Raw genomic sequence first — 12,755 nt, 5'->3', positions numbered from 1 at the left:
GGTGTGTGTGGCAAAGTGGTCTACTGTGTACCGGTGCAGGAGTGCGTAATGAGCCAGACAGAGATTTATATTCCAAAGGAAACAGTTTAATGTTACAAAGTCCAGGTCTGGTGACCAAAAGAAAAGGTCCCTGGCAATACACAGCAATGGTAAAGAACAGGGAATATATCACAGGTTGCAGTCCCAAATAATATTAAAACATATCTCTCCCACAAGGTACAATCACGGTCACCAGTCCTGGATGTGCGTTGTAGTGCTTGGTGAGTGATACAATTTTTCAGGTGCCAATACATTTCAGTTATGTTGTAGGTTTTTGCTGGCCCTCGGCGACAGCTCCCGAACTTGTTTTAGGAGTCTAGTAATAATAATCACAATAATTAAACCAAAAAACAAACACTCTCGAACAGCAATCACAGGGGTTTTCATCCTGTGGGGTTATTTACTGTCTAACCATAACAAGGAACCAATCATGTCGCTTCGTCCCCTTAATATACCATCATACCTCCTCCAATTCATGGCTGCCACATCATTTCTCTTCCAGGTCAATGCATTTGTGTATCAAAGCTACATCCTCTTCCTAAATGACCAACTTCCTTTTAACCGGTGGAATGAAATGTCAGGCCAAAAAGTGCAAAGTACTTGGTCCTTGCTACTTAGTGGCCTCATAGGTCGGGAGGGAGATTTACCACCAACAGTCATTGTGTCTCTGTGACAGTGGGACATAAACTGTATTTGTTTCAGTTGCATGTATTGACAATAAGTTTAACCAATAGGAGAGTCAAATATCTGCCAAGTTTTATGCAGCTGTCCAATCATAAGCAAGCAGAGGCCGTTCACGGTATTCTGCATGAAAATTGAAGGTGCGTGAGTATGGAAAAGTGAAAGATCTGACAGCTGTCCAATCATTCATGAGCAGAGGCAGGGTGTAAATATGCCGGTTAAGCACAGAATTTTGCCGACTGTTATTGAAAAAAATAATACATTTCAGTATTTAGAATTACATTTTCTCTCTCTTTTATATATATATATATATATATATATATATATATATATATATATATATATATATATATATATATATATATATATTTTAGTTTTAGTTTCACCAGACAAGAGAAACACCGTAGAAGATTTAGTTACAAATCCACTTTCTCTGAATAATTGTACTGGAGATGAGCAATTTTTAAAACGGAGTAATGTTGACAAATTTGCCAAATTTAAACAAAATGAGACACTATCTGTCTATCTATATCTATATGTCTATTGACATAATTGATTAGTTACAAATGATAAAACTACCCTATACTGATAATGTTACTTGCCAAAAATCATCATCCCTTGTAACAAACTCTTTGCTGTATCTTATCATTCCTAATTTTTTCACAGATATAGGGCCCTGAAAAAATAAGAAAGCGTTATAAAAGAGGGTTCTCATAAAAAAGAGAATGGTGACGCTTTACGCTGTTCGTGTGTTTTTCTATTTGCCTGTCTGTCTATCACACTGTACTGGGTGAACACGATATTACTGCGTTGATTTTGCAGCATTCATCATTCTTCATTTAACGTTTGTCATACACCCAAGCCTCCTATAGACTTGGATTGCATGTATCTATAATCTGAATATTTCTAACCTGTGCTTGCGCTCATTCACTTACTTCACTTCAGCAGTGCAAAAGCATTACATCGTCACTTGACGACACCTTATTACAGGATTAAGAGGACCCTGTGCATGTGCTTTCGCCGTTTAACTGTCAGTATTGCTAAAAGTATCCATGACACAGAATGGAGGAGAAACTCTGCTAATTCCGAATGCTGTCCTAAGGGTGTTAGTTGATGGTAGCTATCCAGGGAATCTTAACTGAATTATTGTCTATTATCATGCATTTTCAAGATTACCACCTGCAGGGCAACCACAGATACCTGTTATGAAGTGATTCCATCAGACAGAGAAGCACCAGGGGAATGCTTATAGTAGCAATTCCATTCCTGTAAGTATTAACAGATCACCACTGATCACTAATATTATAACACAATATTGACATAAGGTTCAGCTTGACATGGGGGTATAAGATCAAAATCAACTAGTGGCTACAAAAGAGATCTATGTTTCCAAGTCACTTGATCTTGACCACAATCTCGGTCATGTCATGAACAAAGCGTTTTTAATTTTTTGGTACATACTGCACAAATTTTTTGGTTCATAACCACAATTAGCTTGGTAGGATTGCCTCGCCATGTGTGATGCACCTGCCTGCGGGAACAGGGATCGCTACATTTGTGTCAGAAGTGGACGCAGGTACCCTGGCACACACGCACTCGTCGGACTGTAGCCTGGTGAGCAAGTCCGGGGCAGACTTGAGACTGGCAGGGGAGAGTGTAGCATGCATGGGGTAAGGCAGCAGCAGGGCTGGTAGGCGATGTAATCACATAGAGAGACATATGCCTGATATACGCTCCTTGCAAGGGAGGCGGCTCTTTTGTACTGCAGTATCGGTGCTATGCTTTAGTGCGAAAGGTCCTGGGTTCGCGCCCGCCCTCCGCCTGTATGTGGATTGCCTCGTCATGTGTGATGTGCCTGCCTGCTGGAGCCGGGATCACTACAATATTATTACTGTTGTTGTTTTAGGCAGGGATTCTCGCATTGTGTGTTTCACAGATAGAGAAGGTTAGGTGGTGCAATGCTGCAGCTGTCACTGGGAAAAGACAGTTTTCATAAGTTCATGTCTAGTTTATTTAAATTGCAGTCCAAATTGCTGTAATTTGTTTGGAATACATATTTTAGTAACACTGCTGTAGTATGTCAAACTTGCTTTAGGCTTGTTACGAATGTTGTTGTTTTTTCTATTTTATTTTTTAATTTGTTTTTCTTCTCCTGAGCTACCAAGGTAATTTACCACTAGCATTCACAAGCTTTTACTGAACTGCAGTGATATTAAAATAATCACGTTGGGGGGGAGAGGAATGGAGTGGAAATGTGTGTGAGCGGTACAATCATCGATAATAATTCAAACGATTCGATTTTGTGTGCCCAATTAATAGATTGCTATTTGGAGTTTTAACTGGCAGCCCTAGTGCGTTGAGGAGAAACAGCCCTTGTGGATTTTGCCTCCAGCGCTTGGTAAAGTGCACCCATCCCAGTGGAATCACTAGAGGTGGACAGCAGCTTCGCACAGTCACGGACACTGGTAGCAAGTTGATCCTATTTAAAGTACAATTGGACTTGTGGGACGGATTTTTTATTAAAATATTTCTAATTTCTTTATATCTATTCAGGGATACTAAGATATTTAGTGAGCAACTGGCTTGAGTGATGTGATTTAAAAAAAAAAAAAATGTGTAAAAACATTTACAGCAACATCAGTAATTATTATTATTATTATTATTATTATTATTATTATTATTATTATTATTATTATTATTATTATTATTATTATCTTATATCATATTAACTGACGATCAAAACGAATTTATTACTAGCCAATCTTAATATTTTATTCTTTTTTAATAAGAATTTGTACGATAGACTTGCAATGCTAATGTTTTATTACATCTAAATCTGAAGAAGAAACTATGGATTTAACAAGTGCAGGCACATATAGGATTTGTATAGAAATATAAAACTACACTAAGTTTCCATGATATTAAAAGAAATACATAAACTCAAACTTTAAAACATGTATTGCTCCTTTTTTTAAGCAATATATGTGCTAAACTGTTACTTTGTACAATATTCAATCTGCTAGATTAAAGGGAATATATGATTATTCCTGTAGCTTCGGTACCTGAGTGGTTCGCTTGGTAAAGGCATGACCACGTCTTCACATTTTTGCAGATTTTTACATATAGTACATGTATATCGAAAGACTAAGAATAAGAACACATTCATGGCATTCAGAAAAGGAAGTAAAGGGAAGGAAGGGAGTGTGAGCTGATAAAGGAATGGGAGGAAGGACTGCTTGTGTTGCTTTGTTGAATAGAGTTTGATCCACAGACTGAAAATATATCTGAGAAGTTGAGATATTGCAATACACCCCTGATAATGTGCAGGGCAGCCTGCTTCTAGTCAAAACCAATCAGACATCTAGCCAGCAAGGCTGCAAAGGGCAGGGTGCTTAACTGGCCCTAGAACAAGGGAAAACACTAGACACTACTGTAAAGGGCCAGTGCACTGTAAAGAGATACTAATACCTCTTTTCCTCTGGCACTTTCAACTCGCTATTTGTCGAGTGAGAACCAAACCATGAAATTCAGGCAAGGGGGCCAAGGGCGAGGTAAATAATTTCCATAATTACATTGCGTCTGTCAATACACTTGAGGAAGACCAGCAACATGGTGTGCAGTGAGTTGGAGGATTCTCAGTTGTATTCAGTAATATATGAAGAACAAAATCAAAGAAAAACACAGCCATAAAGAGATCCACCATTCTCAACTCAAACACAACCATAACCACTGGATCTGCCATTCTCAACTGAAACACAACGCATCCTACTACCACATCATCTACATACGACTCAACACAGTCATTGCGCGTGATGTCAGTTCCATGGATCGGACTCTACTGTAAAAAAGCAAGTAGTGCGGCCCCAGAAAGGCTCGGTTGTACAGTGGAAACGAAGCTTAAGATCTAAAGAGCTACTAAGCTGTAAAGGGTTACTACTTGTGTAAGCCAGTTTTGTTCTACTCTTCACAGGAGCCAGACAAATTCTTGAAGTGCATAAATCATCCAAGACAAGTCTTAAATATTTTTGTATTTTCTAAGCCATGGGATCTGCAGCTTTTAGAATACAAAACTATGGGATACTGGCTTCTAAACCTGTGGTAACATTGATGATCTTCGCTCCAGCTCCCTCTAAACAAAAAATGTTTAAGACCACAATTGTGGAGAACTCCTCCCCTCAGTTTGAAATTACTGCTAATGTGGGAAACTGGCGAGTCACTTGGGAACATGTTATATAAGCCCCCCTTCTATTCAATGTTTAATGTTGCCTGTTTTTTTTTTGTTTTTTGTTTTTTTTTAATTTTATTTTATTGTTACTCTTTGTTAACCCAATTAAAATAATTTACACTTGAAGGACAGCAGGAAGCACAGTACAGGATGCGCCCTATGGCCGGAGTCACCGGTTTGAGTCTGGGCTATTCCAGAGCCGACCATGGATGGGAGTTCCCAGGAGGCGGTGCTCAATTGGCTGAGCGTCGCCAGGGGGAGGAGTCTAGGTCAGCCAGGGTGTCCTCAGCTCACTGTGGACCAACAACCCCTGTAGTCTGGCCAGGCTACTATGGGCTTACCTGTGCATTGTCCTAGGCCGCTGAATGGTGAATCCGCAGTGTGTAAAGAAGCGGTCGGCATATTTATGCTCGTTGAGCCGAGCATAAATAAATAATAATCGGCCATTTCAAAATGGGGAAAAAATAAAAAAAATACGACTAAATTAAAAAAAAAAAAAGTTGACAAAGAGAACCCTAGCCAATACTTACAGTAACACCAACCCTCTCTATGTTTCAGTAGGACCTCTACACTGCATATGTTCCTACTATAATATGTGTCAACCCACTGGTAAAGTTCACCACAAAGGGGAAATAATATGTAATAAAAGATACAAAAACATACCCTGGGCCAGTTTAAAAACTACCTTTTGGTGTGCGTGTGTGCAGTGTTAGCGATGTCCAATGTCCAGTGTGTATGCTGTTCAAAATGACAGTGGCAGCATTAGGATAAATACAAAATTGTTCAAAATCTGTGCCCAGATTCTGATACTTACAATAATGTATGCTAAAAAATGTCATGACAATTGAACAAGCAGTTCTCTATGTACACATTAAATAAGGCAAATTTGGAGGGAATAATAATAATAATAATAATAATAATAATAATAATAATAATAATAATAATAATAATGACTTCCTGGTATTTAATTGTTTGTGTGTGGTAATAGCTGCATATTTATAGTGGTAGGCAAATCTGGTCTTGGAGTGTCCTTTTTAAATTGCTGTTTTTATAGATATAAATAAATGATAAATTGCTTTAGAACCAGGTCAGAGGTTAATCAGTTAAAGAGCATAGTCAATGCTGACTGCCTACTCCGCTTGATAGCTTTGTCTATTAAATATCTGCATATTTCAAATTGATACATAAATACCACGAACCAACATCAGATCTCCGGACAAGAAAAGCGGAACCTCTGATACGGCTAAATAAGAGTTAAGGAAGTAGACTTTAAACCATTAGAATTAGCTCGACATTTCTTCCTGTTCAAATAAAACGTTTTTAATAGAAGTCACTAAAGAGGGAAAGAGGAAGATTGCTCATAACGAAACCGCGTAGTTAAAGTAAACTCGGTGTATTTTCTCTTGTGCCTTGATTATCATCATTAAGTTTATTATTATTATTATTATTATTATTATTATTATTATTATTATTATTATTTTTTATTATTATTAGTAGTAGTAGTAGTAGTAGTATTTCTGGGGGGAAAGGTGGGGCGCTTGAAAATTAGGACAGAGGAAACACCAAGCTGTATTTTCATTATGGTACTTTTATTATGCGTCTCAAAAAAAAAAAGTTTGCATCGCAACACTTATTTCTAAACTTGATGATGGTTTTTGCAGGAAACTGAGGCTGTGACGCACGTCTTCTGACGGATTGTGGCTGACTGATCTTACAAAAGTGACCAGAGTTTATTCCAATAGTGATTCGAACAGTTTTCACACGGTTTGGCAGAGAGCACAGCAAAAAGCGAGAAATGAGAAACTACACAGAGCTCCTTTTGAAATCCAGCGGGAGGATTTTGTTGGCTTTGGGTTTAATCCTCTTTCTGGGATGTACCGTACAAGGTAAGCTTTGTATATTGTCTAAACTTTGTAACTGCTTGGAATTCTGTTAGCTGTTATTAAAAAAAAAAAAAAAAAAAGAGTTAGAGTTAAATACCTGCGTCATTAGTATTGAAATAATTATAATGTATTTATTAGACCTTCTGAAGCTTGCTATTGTTGGAATTCAAAGAAAAAAGTTTTTATTTTATTTTTTATTTCTTGGTGTATTAGTTTTAGAAACGTCTATTATAAATATTATGAGATATATAATCCACATCAAAATATAATGGGCTACCGTTCTGGGGGTTACCGTTCTGTTCTAAGCGCTAATTTTTTTTTTTTTTTTTTTTCCTTGGTAGCTGATTGATTTAAAGAAGAAACTGGTGTGTTTCCTTTATTATTTCTCAGTTGATACGTAGCCTATATAGACTAGTAAATGGCGGTATTAAATTTATAAATGAACAATAGGCTTATATATTTGAGAAGGTTGTTGTAACCGATATAATAGCAACTATTTAATGTTTTCTGTAAAATAACTGTACGCAACAGTTTATACTGGCACTTGGCTGATTACGCTCCTGCCGTATAGTTGTACAAAATGTTTCCACAACAGTCGTTTATCTTTCTCGGGACGTAAGGTTATTGAATAGCTGCTTTAACCCGAATGTTAAACTACTGACATTAATCTTGTTTGGAGAGGGTTGAGGAAGGGGTCGTGCTGGTAGTAGAACCTAATGGTAATAAGCCATCCGAAGTAGATTTTTCTGAGTCACTCCCATAACAAAAACATAATTTGGATGAAGTTGTGTTTTGACCCAGACCTTCGGTTTCAGTATGTCATTAACAACCCTCTGGGGTAACGGGCTTTGAACCTTGCTTTTGGAGATTTAAGACTGGCCCCTGCCCTTCAGTCTTCTTGTAAAGTACTGTACACTGAAGAAAGACAACATTTAGGAAAAATGTTCAAAACTCACACCATTGTCTATGGTTGGAATAAGATTTATTATAATGATAAAAAAAAAGGCAGCCATATATTCTGACAAAACATTAACATCTGTGTCTTTCTTTCTTCTGTAAGCTGCCCCAAGTAAAGGGAGATATATGTGGATACGATGCAAACCGGACACCAAAAACCCTAACTGTGTGGAAGAAAGTGGTCCTTGGATTGACCTTCCGAAGTCTGGAGCTGATGTCCCTTTACCCAACGCTGATCATGACCTGTAAGAACACACTTGCTTTATATATATATATATATATATATATATATATATATATATATATATATAGTGCATTCTGTTTAGACGACTTGCATCTGTCCTGGATGATTGATTCTTATAAGCGGTTGATTCTTATGTGATATGATGACTGTGGTGAAGTGCTGCAGAATCAGTATGGTAGTTTGAGAACAGCTTTGTTAACTGCAGTGTAATAGGTTGACCACTAGATGTCATGAGTTCCTGCATGTATGCACGCTATAGTTGTTTCCTTAACGAATTAAGGATAACGGTCAGTTGGTTAACTGCTTGGTAAAGTTAATGATGCCTCGATAAAAAGGGCTTAGCCAATAGCTTCGTGATGGGGGGTGTAGAGGAGTGTGGAAGTGGAAGCGTGCGTGCATTGCAGAAGTAAGAGAAAGAAACCAAAGTGTGATAAAGAGATCTGTTAGTTCCAGTTCTATACTGTGCAAATAAGCAAAGCAGTCACAGTATATGTCTAGTTCCAGGGGGAATGTATGAACTGTTTTGATTTGTATTTGTTTAGTTGGGTAAGTGGCTTATCAGTCCTGACGTCAGTCAGGGACCACACAAAGTATTGTTTAGTTAGTGCTCCAGCTGAGAGGTAGGTTTATTTTGTGTTTTATTTTATTAGTGGTTATTTTCCTACTGCACTGTAAGAAATAAAACCAACACCAGTTTTAAACTATAAATCAAGACTCCAATCTGATCATTTACTCTGCTCTCGGTTACAGTTAGCAAAAGCACCTTCACGCATCAGCAGTTTAAATATCCTTGTGGGTAAGCAGCTAGTTATATGATCACATTTACTCAAGGTTGTAGAATCCTGTTTTTCTACAGTATACTTGAGAAGCGATCGCCTTGCGAGGGTGCCTAGTTTCATGCAGAGTTACGTGTAATGGCCTTTGAATTAAAATAACATTACAGTACAGTATTTTAGTGTCAGGACTACCAGTGCATTTAAGTATCTGTGGCTTATTTTCAGTTGTCATGCAAATCTCACAGTTTTTCACTAAGCAGAGATGCAAACCTCTGCAATCCCCCCCCTCACCGTGCCGCACCGCAGTCCCCCTCCCTCAGTGCTGTACTCGGTATGTATTCAATGAATGTGTATTCACTTTATTGAAGTAAACTTTCACTAACAGAGAACACAAAAAAACATACCTGCATACTGTAGTGGCTCAGTCACGTTTGATTACAAACAATGCATTGTTTCCTGCATCACTGCATGATCCACGCTGCCTACGTGCCTAATCACGCGAGATGTGATTAAATTCAAAAACAGCTTGATTGGCTGTACAAGTCATTGCACTTGCTCCAGTATCGTATTACATGCAGTCAGTTTGCCCCAAAATTATTCTTGTAAGCAGATTGCTTGATTCTTACAAGCAGAGTGTTTTAGAATGGTTAGTATAGGAATGATTTTGTCCCAGTGGTTTTGCTCACTGTATGTGGTTGATTCTTATATCGGTGATTCTTATGAACGGAGTGCAGTGTGTGCATATATATATATATATATATATATATATATATATATATATATATATATATATATATATATATATATATATATATATATATATATATAATTGCGCAAAGCTCGATATTCAGATACTACGTTGTTATGGAACGGGAGGATGATTTACACATTGTAACATAGCATGGTGTAAGAAATCCAATATCTCAGCAACAGTAGGCATATGAGTTATCTATTGGCTGAAGAAAAAATCTAAGTTAAATTGGCAAAAAATGTGTCATGTTATTTATTAAGCATTGTTGGTGCATCATTTCTTAATTAATGGAACAGGATTCCCATATAGTTTGCACAGTATCCATAACAAGACACACTCACTCCCCATGGCCTCTTTGAAATAGAAGTGCTTGGAATGTTGCCCTTTTCCCTTCGTTGACACCTCTATGGGATATTTCATTCTGGTCTTTTAAAAGATGGGCGTTATCACTGACACATACTAATGGCACAGCGCCACCTGCTGGGGAATGAGTGCAAAGTCATTTTTAAGAATATAATAATAAATTCTCATTTACAGTGTTTTCTTCATACATAATTGATGTTAAAGGTTTAGAGTTTTTAAACATTTTAAATGTTTTAACTGTTAAACTTTTAGGATTGTTCTTAAACTTTAATTATTGATAAAGAGGTAGTGGTCAACTGTAGAGTATTACAGTAGAATGTGTACAGTGTGAGGTTTTTTCCATTTACACATTAATGTTGTACGTTTCCATAACAATACCGAACACATCTATAGTTTTTGTACCAGTATTGCTTATTCTTTTTGTCTTTCTTTTTCATTCTTCATTGTGTTAGGTCTTCTTAGTGAAGTTTTTCACTCTGTTAAAATACAAGTTAGATAATTAAAAGCATGTATCACAGGGCCAGCCCCAATTCCAAATGTAAAAGTAATCGCCAACCACTGTAAATAAAGAAAATCTCTGGAAAACAATGTTGCATATGAAAGGATCCACTCTATAGAAATATCTTCTGAAAGAATTAACCATGTAGAGCTATAGATTTCCAGAAGGAGCTCTAGATTTGTTCTGGAGGTTGGTGGCATACCACCCATAGAGACACAGACATGCAGTTAACATAGACCTGCTTCTGGCAGCTATTTTGGCAACATTTGAAGGAATGGAATTGAATTGATATAATTACTGCTGATATTTTAAATCTGGACCATGTTAGCAAATTTCATTTGAAGACAACAATACACACTTGCACTTAATATTAGAGATGTCGTTTGTAGGGTAACTCTTCTTGTATAAGATATGCTTCCCCCCCTCCCACCCAGTCATGAAATGGTTCAGTCCAGAAACAACTGCCACAGTCCCAAAATAATCCGTGTAAGCCTACAGGTGCTGCGACGTGGGTGAGACTATTTATTAAAAACAAAGTGCTTTTCTATTTAGAATATCAGTAACATTTTCTTTGGAGAAACTAGTGTCAAGTTCATCAAAATTTAAAGAAAGTTAACAGAATGATCCATTTTTACAAAAGGTACCAGGCATAGGTGTAGCGATCTATGCACTGGATGACGTGTACTGGCGTTTTGGCAAATACTTGTGATTGGTTGATTTGTGATTTTATAATAACTACCCAATCATGTTTCCTTCTTTTTCAGCATGAACAAAAAGTCAGTTGAAGATGAGCCGGGGCTGAGTTTTGAAGAATCCGGCGATGATTCTGGGGAATTCCAGGAGGACACACCAAACGAACTGGGCTCAGGAAGTCAGTGGAGTGAGGATCTCCTAAGAGCCAGCAGCACTGCAGATCCTGAAGAGGGAAGTGCTGACTACACAGAGGACTCCCTTGCCACGCCAGAAGGGGGCGACGTTGATTATTCCCAATTTGTCTTTCCTGACAGAGTTCCAATCAAGCAAAACTACCCTCGGGATCTAAAGCTCCATGAAGAGGGGTTTATCCTGTAAAATAATCTTCACGATGCAGTGAAAGGTGTCTGCTAGTTATGCTGTGTGGTTTTACGACACGCTTTTCTATTACCTATCTCTCAGGATTAAAACACTTTGCTTTGGTTTTTTGTTTTAGTTCAGCTATAATTGCAGAAACTGTGTGTTCATAATTTCACCAAATTGTAGACTGGAATATATTTCTATAAAGTAGTAAAATGTATATTTTGTCTAGTTTTATTTTTAAAGAAAACAACAATTTTAAACATAATAGTAATATATAGAACACAAGTGATACTATTTAATTTAGTGGGGATGTTTTTATACCAAACATGTGATTATTTTTTTCCCTTAAAGTGTAATTTCTTGCAGATCATAGGAATGAGACTTGTTGTCTATCTTATGCATTAATTTTGTGAATCTTACCCTGAAATGCTTGTCTGAGATTATTGGTCAGAGAACAACACTTTCCAGTCGCTGTGTCTCCAATGGGAACAGCAATGATGTCTCATAAAAAGCTGATGACAAAAACTTTGCTATAATAACTAATTAAGGAACCTACTGAATATCGTTGCATTCGAGATTCACAAAAGAAATCCTTTCGCTGCTGTACTGACTTAAATATAAATTCTATTTTCTTGATGCAGTAAGGCTATAAACAATATCACTGAAACACGTTCCACCTTATCTACCGTGTTAGACATGAATGGCTCTGTTTTATTGAATAATATTAAACACAGAATCCCAATTACACCAGACTGTATACTTGTGAAAAATGGGGAAAGAAAACTATTGTTGATTATGTTTTAAAAGTGCCTGAACTACCATGCCAATAAAGTCTGTAAAGTGAATTGTGGTGTCAGTTACAATTAGTGTGGAGGGAGTTTTCTAAATTCACATATGCATGCTTTTCAAGTCTGTATATACTTCAATATTTAAGTGTAATAGTTTAAGCCTCTTTCACACTGGCATGCTCTACTCGGGTCAGGAACTGATGTCATGCAGGTCGGGTATGTGATTTCACACTGCTTTTGACAAAGCAGGTTTGACCTGGGTGACGAACAATATGCGTATCAATGCCCTGGAAGCAGCTTGTTACAGACGCTCTCATCCATGCTTCTCTGGATTGAACCGTCGGCCCAAATGCTGCATCCCTGCTGCAATCTGGCTCAGGGTGTGTCTCAAGTAACAAAAATATGGCTAAACAGAACAAATAAAAATGTGCCTTGCAGAAGTGAAACCTTCATGCAGGTGTGGCTGTTTCTGTTTGTTATTTCATCGGCTTAC

The 12,755-nt window shown here is 37.4% G+C and overlaps 1 protein-coding gene across 1 annotated transcript; it reads left to right on the top strand.

Moving 5' to 3' along the window:
* The first annotated feature begins 6,309 nt into the window (after positions 1 to 6,309).
* srgn (serglycin) lies at positions 6,310 to 12,319 on the top strand. The gene is made up of 4 exons (XM_041269470.1): positions 6,310 to 6,327; positions 6,607 to 6,831; positions 7,889 to 8,030; positions 11,183 to 12,319. The coding sequence occupies exons 2-4, from the start codon at positions 6,741 to 6,743 to the stop codon at positions 11,487 to 11,489; spliced, it is 540 nt and encodes a 179-aa protein (XP_041125404.1). The 5' UTR covers positions 6,310 to 6,327; positions 6,607 to 6,740; the 3' UTR covers positions 11,490 to 12,319.
* The last annotated feature ends 436 nt before the right edge of the window (positions 12,320 to 12,755 follow it).

The sequence above is a fragment of the Polyodon spathula genome, chromosome 13 (assembly GCF_017654505.1).
Source record: "Polyodon spathula isolate WHYD16114869_AA chromosome 13, ASM1765450v1, whole genome shotgun sequence".
Lineage (NCBI taxonomy): Eukaryota > Metazoa > Chordata > Actinopteri > Acipenseriformes > Polyodontidae > Polyodon > Polyodon spathula.
The sequence above is the reverse complement of the archived record's forward strand: the minus strand, read 5'-3'. Positions and strand labels throughout refer to the sequence as shown.

Bases quoted from the DNA above. Each gene is read 5' to 3' on its own strand.
- srgn (XM_041269470.1), top strand. From the start codon at position 6,741: ATGAGAAACTACACAGAGCTCCTTTTGAAATCCAGCGGGAGGATTTTG. The intron at 6,832-7,888 runs GTAAGCTTTGTA...TTCTTCTGTAAG, and splicing joins TCTGGGATGTACCGTACAAG to CTGCCCCAAGTAAAGGGAGA. The intron at 8,031-11,182 runs GTAAGAACACAC...CTTCTTTTTCAG, and splicing joins CCCAACGCTGATCATGACCT to CATGAACAAAAAGTCAGTTG.